The 20250-nt window shown below is 37.7% G+C and overlaps 1 protein-coding gene across 1 annotated transcript; it reads left to right on the forward strand.

The window, feature by feature from the left end:
• The first annotated feature begins 17916 nt into the window (after positions 1–17916).
• On the forward strand, positions 17917–18868 carry LOC149782363 (uncharacterized). Its single transcript, XM_089934869.1, has one exon. The coding sequence runs from the start codon at positions 18041–18043 to the stop codon at positions 18866–18868; it is 828 nt and encodes a 275-aa protein (XP_089790995.1). The 5' UTR covers positions 17917–18040.
• The last annotated feature ends 1382 nt before the right edge of the window (positions 18869–20250 follow it).

Consider the following 20250-nt stretch of genomic DNA (forward strand, 5'->3'; position numbering starts at 1 on the left):
AATCGAATATGACATTCCATAAATACTTTCTCATAGTCAAACTATGCAAAGACAAATGTAAGTGTAAGGGGTTATATAGGGCGCCTTTAGGACAATGTATGCTAGCTCATATCATGTCAGACTTACAACTGGTCTTAGAAACAAATACTAAACCTAGATACCATGAACAGTAGTAAGCAACATCATGTAATAACCTTACTCACAATTACAAACCAAACGGACGAAGGAAGCCGATTGTTGGGATGGTCACTTATATGCTTATCTGCTATCTATTATACAAGTTTACAAACCCAACCATCATAAATAAGTCCTGGGGTGTGGAGGCAGAAGGTACAAGCCCCTCCCATCTCTCTCTCTCTCTCTCTCTCTCTCTCTCTCTCTCTCTCAAACAAACAAACCCAAACTCATGCATCATTATTCATTTCACCGATTGTCACACAGACCAAGCAAGGAAATAGCCTTCATACATGCATACATACATACATGCATACATACATACACTCATTCATGAGTCGAAATTGTACGTTTTCTTTATTATCCAAACTCTGTTAGAAGAAAGTATACGTTTTCCGGTTAGTGAAAGGAATGTGCTTTAAACAATTAATTTGTTTATGGGTATATCCATGCGTTCTATGTAAATCACACATAGGGGCCCCGGGTGGCTATAGCTAAGGATTTCATTTATATTATATTAGATGTGCTTTTTTAATAATATGTTTTTATACTAGTATTCGTTGCGTTGAGATTGATATTAAACACTGTATAAAATGCACTATAACAAATGTTGTAAGTATCATAGGGGCCCATGGTGGCCGAGTGGGTTAAAACACTTATTGTTACAGAACACTGCTATCTCACGTCTGCTGCGTGGGTCGGACGTTCGAGCTCGGTTAATGTGGATACGCGCGAAAGCTTGCCAGTAGCTTCCCGTAGGTCGGTGGTTCTTCCCGGGCTTTTCTCAATTTCTTCCTCTACCATTTATACTGGCCCCCATGCATAGCCTATCTTTTACTGAAAATGGCATTAAACCACATGGCAAAATATAGATAAATAGTGTAGCTATTTATCTTCTCTGTTGTTGCCTTTTTAAAATTCCTTTTTTCCTGTGAAAATCTGGTATATTCAACGTAATAATAAATGTTTCCGAAATCTACATTGTCACCTCATACTGACCTCCTAAAATCTAGACGTGCTGTTTAGATCCGGCAACTGCTAACTTGCATGCATGTGGAGTTACATTTATTGTAAGATCTGTCGATCTTTGATACAAGTCTTTATAAACTTTTTTTTTAATCCATTCATATCTTCGAGAATAAAATGACTAGTTCTTTCTATGTAAATCTATGTATATATTTAGTTTTTTGTATTAAAAGGGAAGTGTGTGCTTGTATGTGTTCATTTGCGCCTGCGCGCGACCGTGTGTGTTGAAGGCTCGTTACCCTTTTCTGCCTCCTTCGTCTTGATCTAACAGCAGCACATTCAAAATATATTTTAGGCAAGTGTCGTATATCTAATATTATATTCCATTTACTGAAAATATTCTAAATAAATTCATTAAATGGATTCTTCAAAGGCATTTTTCTTTTTCCTATTCAAAATGCCCAAAGGCATGTTTTCTGCACCGAAATTCCGATCGTGACGCATACAGTCGTCTTCTGCAAAATCGGTCAAAATAAGCGTGTCTGCATCGTATGCAGAATTTCCGGTAATCTTTGGAAACCGAGTGCTAATATTGCTGATACTGGTGGTTTCTGTGAATGTAGCCGATATCGACGATGGTGGTGGTTATGATGAATGTACCTGGTGTCGATGATGGTGGCGGGTATGGTGATTGTAGCCGATATCGATGATGGTGTTGGTTATAAGGAATGTAGCCGGTGTCGATTATGGTGGTGGTTTCGGTGATTGTAGCCGGTGTCGATGATGTTGGTGGTTTCGGTGATTGTAGCCATTGTCGATGATGGCGGTGGCTATGGTGAATGCAGCCGATATCGATTTTGGTGGTGAGTATAGTGATTTTAGCTGGTATCGGTGATGGCGGTGGTTATAGTGTGTGTAGCCGGTATCCTTGATAGGGGTGGGTATGATGACTGTAGCTGCGGTGGATATTGCCGGTGTCGATGATGGTGTGGTTTCTGTGATTGTAACTGGTATCAACTATGGCGGTGGCTACATTGAATGTAGCCCGTTTCAGTGATGGTGGCGGGTACGGTGATTGTAGCCAGTGTCGATGATGGCGGTAGTTATAGTGAATGTAGCCGGTATATATGAGGGTGGTGGGATAGCGATTGTGGCCCGTATCAATGCTGGTGGTGGGCTTGGTGCTTGTAGCCGTTATAGAAGATGGTTATTGTGAATGTAGGCGGTGTCGATGATGGTGGTGGTTTCTATGATTGTAGCCGGTATCGATGATGGTGGTGGTTTCTGTGAATGTAGCCGGTGTCGACGATGGTGCTGGGTATGGTGATTGTAGCCGATATCGATGACTGACTGTGGCGATTATAGTGAATGTAGCCGGTATCGATGCTGATGATGGTTATGGTGAATGTAGTCCTCAAAAGCATTGGCATAATCGTAATTAATTAACTCTTTTATGTTATTATAAAATCTGTTTTATTGTGTTTCTAAGATTTATACTCTCTCGTACTAATGCTGTAGTCTGAACATTATGGAAGTGTGTTAGAGCATATACGAAATGAAACATATCTCATTTCAACCCATGATAACCTCGTTAGGAGGTCAGCGCTCTCTAGGTATATATTAGGCATATGGCTGCAGTTTTGCATAGCACTTGCGTCAAAGATGGCATCACAGCAAGACGTATATACCGTTATTGACAATGCAGATGTAATCTATTATCCGCCCAGAGCTAAAATGCATCCGATGCAAGAGGGTCGTGTATATAGATCCGAAGGCAACGATCTCAACGACTTACAAGGCGTAAACCATGTACCACGTTATGGCGTATCTCCTATGTCAAACACCCAGTCACGTATGCCAGGTGCAAGTCAGGTGTCTCATCCTCAGGAACTTCCAATGCATCCGATGCATGAGTATCACGGATATATACATCGAGGCAACGGTCCCAACATGTACCAAAATCGAAACTCTGCACCGTATTATGGCGTTTATCCAATGCCCAGCAACCAGTCAAATACGCCTCCAGTGATCATCAGTCAGCCGTAAGCAGCAGGGAAGTCGTACAGACCCCCTGGCTCAGATAAATTTAACCCTCCCACCAAACATTTCTCCGTAGAAACCTCAGATTTCAAAAATAAACCCTCCTACGAAAATTAATCCGCAAAATTTCCCCCCAAATTGCATTTTCAGGCATAAAAAAAAACAGCAATTTTTTGGGGGGGGGTATTGTAAAATTTGTTTGCTATTGCAAATTTGGGTTGCAATTTTATGAGTAAATTTGATCAAGACCGACTCGATATCTACTACGTGGATCGTGAAGATTAATCGTGATAAAACCGTGCGGTGTTGCCTGAGCGTGACTGAAGAAATTTTTAAACTTATTTATATCCATGTCGCCGTTGCACCAAGTTTGATGAATATTCCTCAGCGTGTGAGTATCAACTCCATTAAATACCGATAGAATATTACAATTATCTCTAATCACCTTTGGAATTTGCGTATATCGCTGCGTCACGTAAATCACATCGGTGTTCTTGTGTCGGCCACGCGAGAATATCCTAGCTGGGTTAGTTTGCTTATCCAGCATCACATCATCGAAAACAACAAGATTATTAGCATCACCATCTAAATTTTCCACTGATGGAGTTTCATTGATATCCGTTATAAATTCTATTGTGCCATCCTCAGTTTTATCGCTAAATTCCTTTAGTACTTTATAACATCGCTGATCATCAACAGATGGTGCAATCAAATACAATTTATCCCATTTTAGCCATCGCATAATCAAATTTAGCAACAATTGCGTTTTTCCAGAACCAGATGGTCCAATGATTATCATTCTAATCGAATTTGGTAATGCTTCGGTGTGCTTTACTTGCTCGCGTTTTTTTGTGGCTGAAAAATCAATTACATTCATGTTATTAGAATATTATGGATTCATATTGTGTTAAGTGTCGCACTCGAACTGCTACGCTAAATCCAATCGAAGTCGTTACACGCAACAACAGGAATGCAATTAAGGGAGAATGCGCGGTTTGTGGAACAATTAAGTTTAGATTTGTAAAAAAAAAAGTAGAACCGGAGGAGACATCGCAACCTCCTTAACAAATCTACCTGGAACTCCCTGGGCGAAATATCCCGGAGAGAAACATTTACCAGGATATAATTACTGCGGACCTGGTACAAGGCTAGATATAAGACTTAACGATAATAATCAACCAAATCCTGGCGAGGATCCAGTAAACGCTATCGATAACGCATGCTACTATCACGATCTTGCATATCGCAGCGGAGATTTACAACAAAGACATCTCGCTGATATTAAATTAATTCACGCAATAGACGCCATTCCTGATAAAAATTTCAAAGAAAAATTGGCAACTTGGTTGATAAAAGGAGCAATGAAAGGTAAATTAGTACTAGGTGCTGGTAATTTATAATGGAGCAAATATATTATTCTCCGCGAGGATTTTGGCGAGGAAAATCAGCAATTGCCAAACTTGCTAAGGCAGCAAAAGTAAAGCAATCTGTCGCTGAATCGTGGCTATCGAGGCAAGCAGTCTGGCAAATTTATCTTCCTCCGCCTAAGAAAATATCATATGCGAGTTTCTCTGTCAGCGTCCCTAATGAAGTCCATCAGGCTGATCTTATGTTTCTTCCTTACGATACCGTTGACGGAGTCACATATAAATACGTGTTGACGGTTGTTGATATTGCTAGCAGATACAAGGAAGCGGAACCGTTATCGAATAAAACAGCAACAGATATTGCTAAGGCGTTTAGCGAAATTTATTCACGATCTCCATTAACATGGCCGAAGCTTCTCCAGGTTGATCCAGGTCGAGAATTTCTTGGCGCGGTTACTTCACTGATGAAAAAGAATAATGTTAAAATCCGTCGCGGTATTGTAGGTGTTCATCACAATCAAGCTATCGTTGAGAGATTCAATAAAACACTAGCAGAAAGATTATTCGGATATCAGTACGCGAGAGAATTTATCCAAGATAAACGATCTCACGATTGGGTAACAAGATTACCTCACGTGATTAACGCACTAAATAACGAAGTAACACGAACAATATCAATGAAACCCGCAATTGCAATTACAAAGACAAAAATACCACTAAAGCGAGATTCTACTATTCCACCTGTGCTAGGTAGCGTCACGGTCAGATATTTATATAAGGAGGGAGAAGCCGAGGGTGGCAGAAAAAGAGCAACTGATCCAAACTGGAGTGTTACGACACATAAAATATCAGCTGTAACAAGATCATCAGGAAGGCCAGCGATTTATTTTCTAGATTCACTAGCGCCACAACGCGGATTTACTAAAGAAGAATTACAAATAATACCAAAGGATACTCAATTACCACCATCGTCGTTAATGTGAAATTTAATTCTACCTAACTGAGATAATTTTCTTACTCGAGACACGGCTAGATAAACTAAATTTGACCAGGAAATTCTATCATCGACAATCCAGACTTGACCATCTACTGTTAATCCCTGTGACGAGTGAATCGTTGCTGCGTATCCAAGTTTCCATGGCGATCTTTCTGCGTTTATTGCATCATTGACAAGATTAATATCAACGAAAATAATATCATTTAAAACCATTATTTTTTCTTCTCCACATGGCAAAATAACATTGATATTTTGTTTCCTAGTATCAGTTGGCCTATAACACAACGGCACCTGCAATGTTGGAAATTTATCACAATGAAGCTTAAATAGTATTTCTTGAATATTATCACGAATAATTTTTCTGCTAGCAACGATCAAATGATCAGGACGCCACAAAGTTAGAAAATTATCCATCGAAGTTTCGTCAATTATTTTTCTCATCACATCACATTGAAACTTATTAGGTTGCAATCGAATCATTTTTTTAAACTCGGTCAGTAAAATATCATTAGATCTATAATCAGCGTTAATTTCTTCATAATAATCTACAAAATTTCTAAGCCACCTGTGAGGAGATTCACCATCAATAGGATCAGGTTGGCCGTGATCTCCGCACATTATTACAGCGGTATTTTTTTCTTCTAGCCAACTCAGGAATAATTTTAGTATAACTAAATTTACCGTGCAAATTTCATCAAATATTATAATCTTATTAACGTACTTGTTTCCCATTCTAGCCGGATTCCACAATCCACCACTATATTTGAAATAACTGTGATAAGTACAAGAATTAACGCCACGTTGTTTTATTTCTCTCGCTAGTCTGTGAGTTGGAGTCAACACGATCATATCAGAGTTTGAAAATAAGTTTATTGCTCGTGTTGTTTTACCACTACCGCCAGGACCATTTAGGTAAACGAATTTGTTTCGTGAAATTGGATCAAACACTGATACTGCTGTTGATACTTCATCGCATTTATCTTTATGAAATTTATCGCAATCTTCTACATCCGCGTCCTCACAATAATCTAGAATATCCTCGTTTTTTATTCTCCAAGTTCCCCAGGAACCATCGGTGATTAAATTCTCCAACATACACTGATATTTCTTATCGATATAAAATGAATCCGTTGCAACCCTTACCGCGATATCAGAAAATTTATTTATCATTGACAGCAAATTGATACTCACATAAGCGAGCATCGATGATCTTAAATGAGTATACTGCGCGGATTCTCCATCGAGATAAGTGATCACTGTACCCAACTTCGTTCCATCAATAATAATATTTTCTCTGTTGCAAAATATTCCACGCGATACTGTATCAGCAATAATAAAATCCATCTCGGCATCATTGATAAATAACCTAGCGTGTCTATGCTTATGATCAACTGATCCTCCTTGAGTGAATTTACCAATGATTTTTCTTCCAATATCTTTCGCGTTCTCACAATCCGTGGGTAACCACACCTCGGTCTGCTTTCTATACGATATAATTGCTTCACTTACCGTCAGCGATATTAACATCGACGAATCCAGCATATATCTCAACAATACCGTAGGGACCCATCTTCGCTGAGATAAATGCCGACCAAACCAAATATAACAAATTTTATGCAAATTTTCAGCAAGTTCGAATGAAGTAACATGAGCGAATCCTGTCATCACAAAATCAGGTAACGGTCCGTTAATTGCAACTCTCGTCATCTCGTTGGTAGGATGGCCAAATTTAACAAAGTAATTTGCACAATCGCCATACCCAAGGAAACTTCCAGGATAGCATGCGCTCATATCAACGGAAATCATATCTTCGAAATAATACTTGGTATTCCATAATCCTCCATGGCCGTATTCGATACAACTAAGTTGAATATCATTGAGAAATTCATTTCTTGTAGGTTTCCACGAATTTCTTTCTCTGGCAGCATGAGCAGCAACAGACGGAACAGTAAAGCAATTTGTCAGTAACTGATCTGGATTTGACGAATACTTCTCCGCGATATTTTTCATCGATTCATGTAATATTTCATCTCGGTAAATATCTCCGCGTGGTAAGATAAATTGATCGTATTTTTCTTCGCTGGAAAATAACCAAACTGATATTGGATCGGACTTGGCTAATAGTTTGATATATCTAAACATTGCATCGGAACTATCTTTGGATTCCACGGGATAAAACTTAACAACACGATCTCGCGGGAATATCATTACCGACTGACTCCACGCATGTGAATTATGATCAACAATTTCGATTGGTGTTCCTCGAGAATTATACGGCGATGAATATAATATTTCACCCGATAGTGTTTTAACCGTAATAGGAAATTTAAGTTTCTTACTTAACGCAGCAACATCATCGATTGATGCGCCATCAACAACTGTCTTTGCCCATGAATTAATTTTATCCAATCTCAATTGAGTTAGACCAGATCCACGACGAGCATTTTTCATGTGCTCGATAACTCGCTCAGCTACACAATTTATCATCGGAGATTTCCTCATCGCAGGTAGATTTTTCATATCAGGATTATTATTCAGCCGATAAATTCCATAGACAACAGCACTAGAAGGATACGCCCTAGCATAATAAGGACCATCAATCCCCAGCAGCAATCCCGGTTTCGAATTTTTATCAAGAACAACATTTTTCTTACCGCCACGTACTGGATCTCGTTTATCACGAATAATCCAAATGTCATCGGGCATTTGTGCAATAAATTTTATTCCGAAAATAAATCTCTCTTCTTTGTGTGAGTTTTTTATATGTTCGATTATCTTCTTCGCTCGCTCCAGATTCATCGTAGCATCAACAAAGTTAGTTTTCCATGTCGACCAAACATGAATCGCTCCATCATCAAAAAATTCCTTCTTCGCACTATCAACTTCAGGAATGATATATTCTGCCTCATCAAGATCAAATATATCCATTATTATATTTTAGACAAATATCTAAATATAATGAAGCAATGCGCGTGGATAACAGTTGGATCAACAAAATCATGTAACAAATCCTGCAGAGGTGAATATTGTGGCGCTCATATATACGAAATTCGACGAGGCAACAAAGGACCACAACGATGTTTAGTTTGCCAAGTTGGTATTCGAGGAAAAACAAGATTATGTTTCTCTTGTGGAGGGAAAAAATATCGTGAGTTACGGAGATATTATGAAAAAAGATCCTCGTCAGTGATAAAATGTGAGGAAGATTATATTAATCGATTCAAAGCAAATTACGATTTAAACAAAGAGAATATTGTATATGAATCACAAATCAACGATCCCTGCAATGAAAATCTCACACGAGTATAGATCTCATCCTACCATTAAGAATTACGAAGCATCTGCCGATGGTAATATCAGAAATATCAAAACAAAGTATCATCTCGGTAATGTTTGTAATTCGGGGTATTTGGCGTGTAACTTCAACGAGAATAAAAAAATAAATTATCTTTCTCACAGATTTATATTCGAGTGTTTTCATGGAATCATCAAGGATAATTTGGTTATCGACCACATTGACGGAAATAAACTTAACAACAAACTTTCTAATCTTCGCGCGGTAACTCCGAGTGAAAATGCAAGATTTGGTAATACCAGTGGCGGACGGCGACCAGCTAAGGCGGTTAAATCGATAAATCGAGAAACAGGTGAGGAGATCGCTTTCGAATCGATGAAATCAGCTGCGAAATATTATAATATTAGTTCAGCATCGGTGCGGCGAGCGGCAGAAAAAATAATCCACGCTACATTTTCATATAATCTCGGCAATTGGATCGAATTTTCTTATATCCCAATAATATTTGATTCGGAAATCGATGAAGAATAATTGAATATCTCCGCAAAACAAAAAAAAAAGATTAATTTTTTGAAAATTCTCCTGGATTTTATTTATTTTTTTCCCACGGAGATAGATTTGGAAAATCTCACTTGCGATTTAAAAATCAGAGATTCTCACGATTTCACCAAAAGATTGATACTCACAGTTTCTCCTCGTATATCAAGTAAATTTCCTTTCTGATCCGTTAATTTGAAATTTATTCTTGACAAAAATCGATTATGACATCGCAGGTAAAACGGATTCATTGGTTCCTTGATTATCAAATAACCGGGAGATGCGCTAGGTGAAAATGAATACAATATAAAACCCTGATTCGCTTGATTCGACACTGACGAATCAACATTATAGCTACCCTCGACAACATCCGCGTGAAGATAAATCGCGATAACATCCGTTATATTAACGATACCCGGCGAGATATGCCGCCCTTGCCCGGCAGGATCATTATTGTGTTTAAGAATCAATTCTGAATATATTTTTTTGGTCCATGAGGTATGTAATTTCGGAAATAAATCATCAATGGTATCAGTGACGGATTTTCTCATCGCATCAAAATCAGAATTGGGAAATTTGAAATTTGGCAGTGTTTCCTCGGTTAATTCAAATACTCTCATGAATTTTTGTTTCTCACCCGAGTTCTTGATCAACTCGAATTTGCTAATAGGAAGAACATAGTCGGCAATTGATATATCGTCGACTATCGCCCGAATAAACATATCATGATAATATTCAATATCATTCGCAAGTTGATTTAAAATCTTCACATGCTTTATAATTTCGCTGCATGAACCTGATTTATTTAGGATGCATTCATGAAATGATCCGCGCAATAAATTTAATTGTAATTCGTGTTCTTGAATAAACTCGTCTAGAGTTCTTCTTACCAAGATACCGTCTATGGGGGCTATTATCCTGTTAATGTGGGTAGCGTCGAAGATTTTCACATCTGGGGGGATTTTAGGAAGAGGCAGCCATGAGAGAATTCTTTCGTTAATAAAAGTGAAAGCGAACATTACCAGGTTAAATTTGTGATTATTCATGAGATTGATGGCGCTGTGGATCAAAGGTTTGTGTTTGATATCTCCATACCATCCTTCGTCGGTTGTAAAATCTTCCTTTTTTGGTTCCGGTATTTCTGGAAGGGTTTCATCATACCAACCTGGAATAATAACATCCGATTTCTTTGGTTTTATCAGAGGTGCAACCTCGGGCCAACCTAATATATTCCTGATCGATGATTGGTAAATATCTACCACGTACGGTGATTTCACTTCTATCATTGACGATAGTGTTGGATCATGTGAAGATATCTTTATTCCCGGATTAGCATCGCCGGTTAAATTTGATATTCTAGTGGTAAACTCATTATTCAGTTGATCAATTTCATAACTACCGGTTGGTATACCAACGACGATCCAATCGGGAGTTCCATCGGGTTTATTCTTATTTGCAAAAACTAGTGAATTATTTGACATCAAATTACCGAATGATTTTGATCTAACATTTGGCCAGCTGTTGTAGACACGCAACTGTGTTAATGCAATTTCGTTAACGTTAATTGGTGTTGAGAAATTAATGCTAAACTCTGGTTTCGTTGAACTTAGCGATATTAACGTTGTTGTCGGCGGTGTCGTGTTTGTCACGATCTGGGCTAACTCGGACATTATTAATATTCATTTGTTCAATCTCCGAGTAAATACTAATCATTGTAGAAAATTCTAGATCGGATATAATACCATCGTTGAGACTTTCAGAAAGTAACAATGATAACTTCGAGTACGCATCATTGATCTTAGCAAGTTTACTTTTGTACGAAGATAACTTTTCACTTGTGCACGATGAGATTTTTTTCGCGATGATATTAAGAACACCCGCGATTGCTGTTGTTGACGAGATTATTATTGTTGCAACGATTGGCGCTATCATTGTTACCGCGGATAGAATTATTCCTGCACCAGCGACCACGGCCGATACCGCGTACACTGCAACATCAATGATAACTAATTTGCGCTGGTATTTATTTATTTTTATCTGATAATCGTCAAGTTGTTTTCGCAACGAATCCTGCCATGATCGCGCCTGATTGTAACGGTAATCAGATGCTGTCATTTATTAGTTATTTATCATTCCAAATCAACAGGGAAAAATAACCTTTCATAATCCGAAATATCTTCGGCTAAATATTCGAAAACTATACTATAACCAATTGGTCCCATATTGGTTCTATCTGGTGGTTCCAGCACAAATGTATTCTCGTAACCTGTGTACATAATATAATTAAAAAATTCACCAAAAATTTTACCACCTGCGGCTATTATTTTAAAACCTATCGGAGATTGAATAAATATTCGATAATATCCACTAATTGGCGGTTTAAATTTAAATTTGTTATTCACGGGTGTCCACCATGCCTCTTTTCGTACCTCTACCACAAGTGGCACACTACAGGTAAGATTTTTTGTTTCTACTTCCTTTGGTATCGAAATTCGCGATAATCTTCCAAGGTTCATTGACGATATTTTTGTGGTTATTTCGATAATTTCCTTACCTAATTGCTTTACGTCAGTGGCGTGACCAGTTTTATCGACGGATTGGTCAATCTTTGCTATTGTAGCGAGAAGTTTCGTGTTTAAATCTTGAATTTTTTCGTCGTATATTGATGTATCTAACTTTTGACGCGCTAATTCACGTACCACGTTAATTTCATCGTTGATGGATTTTATTTGTACTTGCATCACGTTAATTCCCTTGGTAAATTCAGGAACAACAACATTACCGAGTTTAATAATTTCCTCGTTGATTTTTTTGTTGAGATCGTCGATCGATGGTTTCTGACCCATCGAGATATTTACTTCGTTAATTTTGGCAAGAATATTAGTAATTTCCTCGTTGATTTTTTTTATTTTTTTGTTGAGATCGTCGATTGATGTTTTATCGATTTTCTGACTCATCGAGATATTTACTTCGTTAATTTCGGCAAGAATATTAGTAATTTCCTCGTTGATTTTTTTTATTTTCTCGCTAAGATCGTCATGTGATGCTTGATCTGATACGGAGGAAGTATCAATGGATGTTTTTATATTCTCGTCAAATTTTTTGCTAAATTTAGCTAAAATATCGTCAAGTTTTTTAAGATCGTTATTTAGTTTGTTAAGTCTTTTTGTCATTCTATCTTGAAGTTCGTCGTGTAATGTTTTATCGGCCTTCAGGGGTAACTTTGCTATAATATCGGCGATATCAGCAACAGATTTTAATACCATCTCCGATTGGCGAGTAAATTGACTAATGTGATCGCGGTATTCGTCTCGCTTGATTATATCAGTTATTTTGACGTTGCTAGTTTGTAATCGCCCTTCTGCATTTTGAAATACAGCAACTTCGCCAGGATCCACCTCTGACAGCGATAAAAGATTGTTAATATCGCTCTTAGTTGCAAACTTTGATGTATCGATGTCGACTGCATCTTTTTTTTCTTTCCTAAAGAGAGACCTACCGTAAATATCAACCATGATATTTATCTACGGTATATTCAAATAAAATTTTGCGAAAAGGACGAGATGATTTTGAAATTGCATCAAGGACGTTAATTGACTCCGGGCCACATATTGGTGGATCCGCTAATGTTTGTGTTGGAAGCGTTGAATACCAAACCGGAAGTTTTAGTTTTGACACATACTTGATAAATTCATTTGGTGGTGCTAATCCGTATGAGTCGAAGTAAATAACTTCGCGAGGATTAATCGCATACGCAACCCAGTGAGTGCCAGGACCGGAATTTTTATCGAGATTTATTATTCCTGTCTCGGTAGGATTTGGTTTATCTGGTAGTTGATCTCGCATAAATACGCCTCTGAAAAATTTTATTTTCTTTTTTTTTGCTTCACTGATTAAATCTAAATTTGAGGCTGGTAGGCTCGACTTAGACCGGATCCGTACGGGGGTCGTCTTAGGTAAAGTCCTGATCCTTGTTGCGTCTGCAGCACTTTTGCTAGAAGAGAGAAGGGGGAGATAAAACCTCCCTTTTTTTTGCGATATCTTCCTCCGACGATCTTTTTTCCTAATACGTTACCTATCCCTCCAAGTGCACCTAATCCTACTGCCTTTGCAATCATGGGGGCCGCTGCAGCTATTAATCCTGGAATAGCGGCGAATAAAGGAAAAATACCACCTACTTTGATCATATCTCTGATTGCGCCTATCGAGAGATTCAGACGAATACCAGTATTTGCTGATCTGGCTTTGGTGAAATGTCCGTGTTGATTTTTAGTTAACGATAGTTTGTTAGGTCCACCGTGAAGTTGATTACTTTTCAAAGTTAAACTTAAACCTCGTCGTGCTGCTGTTGCTGATTGAAGTTTTTTCACCTGACCGGGGGTCAGAGTTACGCTGACGTGATCGTATGGCATATTAATAATCACTTAATCTAAATTTAGAATTTATTACATGTTCTCTACGGGTGCATCGATAACTCTCATTCTACCACTGATACCCTCCAGGATCATTGTTCTATCACTGAGAATTACTGCGAATACCTTATATAAATTATTTCCTGTTCGAATTCTAGCTTTGAAATGAATATCGACGACGGATTGCTTTATCAAATCGAGATGTTCCAAGGAAAAGTAATAAATAGGATAAAGTTTATTAAAATCTAGTTGTGATATTTGCAATCCAGTATCGATATTTTGATCGCGACCCATGAAACTTAACAATCGATGATATGCGCGAGCTGTCGAATAATTTTCAAAATTGATGGATATTTCCTCGGATGGCTCCTGTTGGCCATTTACTCTCAGTGACACGTTTGTTGCGCTGATATTATCGAATATCATGTGGCTATATAATTGATGATATCTTCGTGTATGCAAAAAAGCGACAAAAATATGACGTGGCGCAGAGGTACCTTGCTGCGATGCAATGCGCCAAGTAAAATCACCATCAATATCAGTAGTTGTGGAATCTGTTGTTGTTGTTAGCCATGACATGATAGATTTACCACCTTGATTCATAAATGATAATAATTTTTCTTCCACGATTAATGATGGAGTTATCGCTGGCATCCACAAGGTAAATTTTAGTAATCTTACCCTACCTCCATGATTCGTGGTATCATTTGCACCTACCACGTTCGTTTGGTAATTGATATCACCTTCTCGCCAAATAGCATCATTACTATCTGCTTTTCTAATAAATGTTACGGTATGCTTTGCTCCGTAAATAACTTTTCTAAAATGCCTGCAAAATCCAAATATATGAGATAACGGAATAGCACAAGAGAATTTTCTACGTATATCCCACAACATGGATTTTCTCGTGGCAAATCCAAGATTATAATCAGGATTAGTGCCAACTGGAATATCCTGAATAGCTGCGAGACCTGGATTGGGAGCGGTGCGATCGTTGGGTTGTCTAATATCAAGCGGTCTATTATCGGGACGATCAGAATTATCTTTGGCAAACATCATACCCGGACCAGCTGATCTGGTAAAATCATCCGAGTATCTCGCTAGACCTATTATCGTTGTTGCTAAGTCAACATCATTGGTAATTGACTCAATTTCTTTTCCATCAATCATGTAAGTGGCGCTCTTGAATAATGCCATAATACCGTTATTAACAAATCCGACTCTAAAATCTGCTCCATAGAGAGTAACACCGTCGTCTCTAGTAATTTCACCGGTAACTTCGATATATGCCTCAGATGGAAGAAAATATCTTGTTGTATCGTGAACTTGAATTTCCAGGCGATTATCAGTATTTGGTGTAACTGTGTCGTACGAGAAATACTGGAAATCTCGCACTGATGTATCCCTACCTACTGGTTCATCCATGTCAAATACTTCATTTGACACTTGTGAGAACATTTATTATTAATAATATCGTCTAAAACGAAGACCATCGCCTGAAACAAAACTTGTATTTGCTAGATTTGTCCTAGCAACATCCTGCGCTAGATTTGTCTTAGCAACTTCCTGCGCTAGATTTGTTATAGCAGCTTCCTGTGCTAGATCATTTATTTTTTTATTTGCCGCATCATTTATGGCCTTACTGACTTCAGGTGGCATTTCGCTGGTAATGGGTAATTTGACGGGTTGCTTTTTACGTACTAAACTTAATATTTTATCTTTGATAGCGTTGAAGCCTTTACTGGCCAAATTACCGATACCAGAAATGGCAGTCTCGCCGATCTTTCCTATTGCTTTTAATCCTAGTTGTTTTACCATTGGTCCAATTTTAGGTATTACTCGCGTGACAAGACTTCCAATGATATCGCCAAATCCATTACCGTGAATATATTTGTATACTGGCAATCGAGAGTTTACTATGCGGACCTGATTAGGTCTGCGTTGATGTTTATGAATAATCATGTTATTTCAATTGTATTGATTTAATCGATGAGTTCATCGACAAACTCTTTATAAATGTGAGAATCGATGATACCACCACGGAATAATCGCTGACAAATATCTGATGCTTCGTTGACTATCTCACGGGAATTATTTCCGGCTCGCTTTCCTCCGATTAATACTTCGAGGCGAGATACATCGTTGACAACACTATCGGGACAAACTGAATATCCGCTTCCTGTTTTTTTTGTTTCTGGAGATTCCAATGGCGTTACGTAGAATACTTCATCTGACGGCGATGAAGATTTCTTCTCCTCTGCTGATCCTGGTGATGTCCCTGACGACGTCGGTGGTGAATATTGTTCTAGTGGAGATGGGGGAGTCCCAGCCGGGTGTCTTTCTAGTTTTTTACCCTCAGGATCGTATAATAAATATTTCTCAGTGGGACCCCTGTAGTTTGACGCTGTTGGTTCCACAGGTGGGGGTCTCCAAGAGGGGAATGCAGAAGGTCCCCTTGGATATAATGTAGGAGATAAAAGAGGAGAGTGGTGAAGATCAAAAGAAAATGATTCAGGACTATCACTTTTAGGTGGTGAACCTTTATCTTTAGGTGACGAACTTTTACTTTTGGGTGACGAACTTTTACTTTTAGGTGGCGAAATTGTCTTTCTCGCACTCGCAGCTCTATATTTAATAACATCTGATGAAAATTTTCTAAAATTTTCATCATCATATTTTACTGGTTTTTCTATACTACCAAAATACATCATTGCTAGCCAATCAATTTCGTCAATTTTATCAACATCAATATCTTTTCGCAAAAGTAATCTTTTATTTTCCGGAGAATTATCCGCAGCCATTTGAACTGTTGAATCATAGTTGCGAGTTAAATGCAACATGTTTTCATTCAAATAATTTTCAGCAGATATTCTAGGATTAAGAATAAACGAACTACTAGCCGGTGATGGTACATATTCGGGAACAATTATTGGTTTATCACTCTGATCTTTTTTCTTTCTTGATTTTCTTTCTTTTTTCTGTGGTGGAATATCTTCCTTTGGTCTAGCTCCTAATTCCTCTGGTTGAAATATTGGCTCCTGTAGTTGAATATCTTCCTGTGGTGCTGCTTTTCTTCCTCGTGTTTTAGTTTTTTCCTTCTTCTCCTGTTGTTTTCTTTCTTTTTCCAGTTGTTTTCTTTCTTTCTCCAGTTGTTTTCTTTCTTCCGCCTCTTGCTTATTATATCTTTGTGTATCTCTTGCTGTTTCTAAAAATCTTCTGTAACGCGGATCCGCTGTCTTACTTATTGATGTTGTTTGTGTGTAAATTTTATATACCATATCATACCAGTTATCGCGAGTTGCATATCTTTTTTTCCCCACTGCAGTCAAAAATTCAGTTCGACTACTAAAATATTCCTCCGCAAATTGGCCAATCTCATCTATATTATACAATGTCGAGAGGGGCTGCGATATTATTTCCCATCCCTCATCGGTGAAATTTTCTCTTAAATTATCGATATTAAACTTCCCTTTTATCATTAAAGGTTTTCCTTTTCCAGGTTTTCCACCTCCAGGTTTTCCTCCATCAGCAATTGCAAGTTGTTGCGCCGCTGCTGCTATTGCTAATCGCTCGGGTAATGTTCGTGATTGATCCTCAATACCTTTCAACATAGGAAAAATTCCACGTTTTCTAGCATCTGGATCTTTTTCGTCGCCATATACAACCTGCTCAATTGTTCCGGTCACTGGCTTCAACCATTTTGCCGAAGTTTCTGAAATTCCATGTTGCATATCTTCGTAACCACGAACATTTCTCTTAAATAATCGTTTTGTCGGAATTAGCTTCTTTAATGCCGCTAATTGATCTCGCGCTAATCTAGCAGATTGAGGCTCTCCAACTGTGCTAACTTTTCGACTCATCTTATTTTCAACTATATTGTTTTATTGTGAAATAAAATTAATATCCGCAGTCGGAATTTGCAATAGCAAACAAATTTTACAATACCCCCCCCAAAAAATTGCTGTTTTTTTTTATGCCTGAAAATGCAATTTGGGGGGAAATTTTGCGGATTAATTTTCGTAGGAGGGTTTATTTTTGAAATCTGAGGTTTCTACGGAGAAATGTTTGGTGGGAGGGTTAAATTTATCTGAGCCAGGGGGTCTGTACGACTTCCCTGCTGCTGCCGTATGCATATTCCGGACCAATAGCTGCATCAGGCCAATGGAGTTCTCATACACCAATAGCTGCACCGACTATACACCCCAATAAAGACACAAAACCGCAGACTAAACCGAAGATAATTTTCAAGAGAATGATGTCGGTCGTTTGCATGCTGGCGGATATCATAATGGCATGGATTCAACTTTCCGATCTGGACAAAACAGGTGGTAACGTAGAATTTAACATTAATCGATCGAAGATCAGTTGCCCTAAATTACAGTCCACCGTTTTGGTTTATATCATCGTTTTATGTGTAAGTACTCTGTACACCATATTGCAAATCATCAACCTCATCGGAGAAACTATATACGAAGTAACTGGAAAAAATGAAGTAATTGGAAAAAATGAAGTAACTGGAAAAAATGAAGTAACTAGAAAAAAGAGTGGAAAAAGGCGTGGTTTTCGGTTGGTTCATGGTTTTAACGAAGTTATCATAAAAGTCTCAGTCAAGGACATTCCGCAGGCCCTTTTGATGATTATTGCTACATATTACGGTTGTGAACGCACCGCTGACTTCGGTGAATACGCAAGAAAAGTCGGTTACTATGTGGTCTCAAGATTGTCTTCCTGCATCCGAACGGCAACCTGCATGCAGGAGATTAAAAAGTGTAAGTGCAACTGTGAATGCTGGTGCTGTTGCTGCTGTGGCGATAAATGTTGTCCCGATGAATATGGCTATATGTGCTACTTGTGTTACTTGCCCATTCGTACCCAAGAATTCAAACCATGCGTGCCTGTCCTCATTTGCAAGTACTTAGGTTGCTGCAAAAATGGATGCTTCAACTGTGAACCTGGCGATAAAGATCCAAAGTTTGCCCTACAAATATTAGACAAACTCAACTATTACTATTGCATTCTATTTATAGCAAATATTATTTACATGCTTTTGAAACACTTCACAAACATTACATCTGGATGACAAGCATTCATCTCTCTCTCTCTCTCTGTTTGTATATATATATATATATATATATATATATATATATATATATATATATATATATATATATATACTCTTCTCACTAGCTAAATATCCTTTACCATGATTTCAACATCAGTGTTGTTTTTATTTAATGTTATTTTGCATTCACTAATCAGACAATAACTTATCCCAATGAAAGTTAATAGCATGATATGAAATATATTACATTGATATACATGTTGATTGGTTGCCATTATATTTGTTTCTCGGGTAAACTCTCGAATCTATCGAAATCTATCGAAAAGGGATGGTGAGATTATTTGTGGCCGCTTCTAAGTCACAGTGACATTTCCATCAATGCGGCGGATGAGAGAGGAAGAAGAATTTAGAATGGTGATGGTGTGATTACATTCACGTCTTCGTTTAGCGACTGATACTCAGATAAAATGGAAATACTGACTACTCAGTGTGTGTAATTAATTACATATTGTAGGAAATCTTTCTTGTTGATATTATATCGAAAGATTTTTTGTAGTCACTGTAAGGTCATACAGATATGATAAATTGTTTGTTAAGACAAAACATGAAATTTATAGGTACGATCAAAAGAAAGAACAAAAGAAAACCGAAACAAAAATTAAGCGAATATACAAACTGAACTTAAGTTTCTAGGTAAATAATGTAACATCTTTTATGGCTATTTCATTTTTAAGAGCCCGCAATAAATATATAATAAACTAAGCAGATAGCCTTTTGAAAATAAAACTGCTGATATCAGGAATCAATCACTTACATTCGACTTAACGGCTGCAAAGCGACAACAACAACAACAACAACGAAATGGTTTCAGTGCACATTTCACTGGTCTTGATTCCCCGTTGTAAGAGAGTTACCTTTCCTTTCAAAAGATACGACAATACTTTTATCTACCAATGCGGTTGATATCAGAGTGTCTGACAAATATATCTTACAATGAAAGTAAATTTAAAGCGGAATATATAGTACCTTAGGACTCTAAGTTTGAACAAAAAAAAATTACCTGCATATCATACTTGATTTATCACCGTCAATTCTTTTCATTTTTACAATATGCAAATTTTGTTAATATTCTATGTATGAATATAACTTTTCATTGAACACAATATCTCTCCCCCCACCTCGCCCACACACATACACATACGCTACGGTTATCTTTGATTATAATTATTAGCACATAATTATAATAGTGTATATAAGTATATAAATATGATGTCAGTCAGCCTTAAACAGTACATCTTTATTCAGTCAGCATTGCCAAAGAGAGTCTTCTCAGAGACGGTCATTTGTGTCAATCAGCCTTATTTACCTACGTGTTAAGTCAGACACTGCCAAAGAGAGAG

This window comes from Sinohyriopsis cumingii, chromosome 15 (genome assembly GCF_028554795.1).
Source record: "Sinohyriopsis cumingii isolate HCF-2022 chromosome 15, ASM2855479v2, whole genome shotgun sequence".
Classification (NCBI taxonomy): Eukaryota; Metazoa; Mollusca; class Bivalvia; order Unionida; family Unionidae; genus Sinohyriopsis; species Sinohyriopsis cumingii.

Coding starts and splice junctions, on each gene's coding strand:
- LOC149782363 (XM_089934869.1), top strand. CDS start 18,041: ATGATGTCGGTCGTTTGCATGCTGGCGGATATCATAATGGCATGGATT.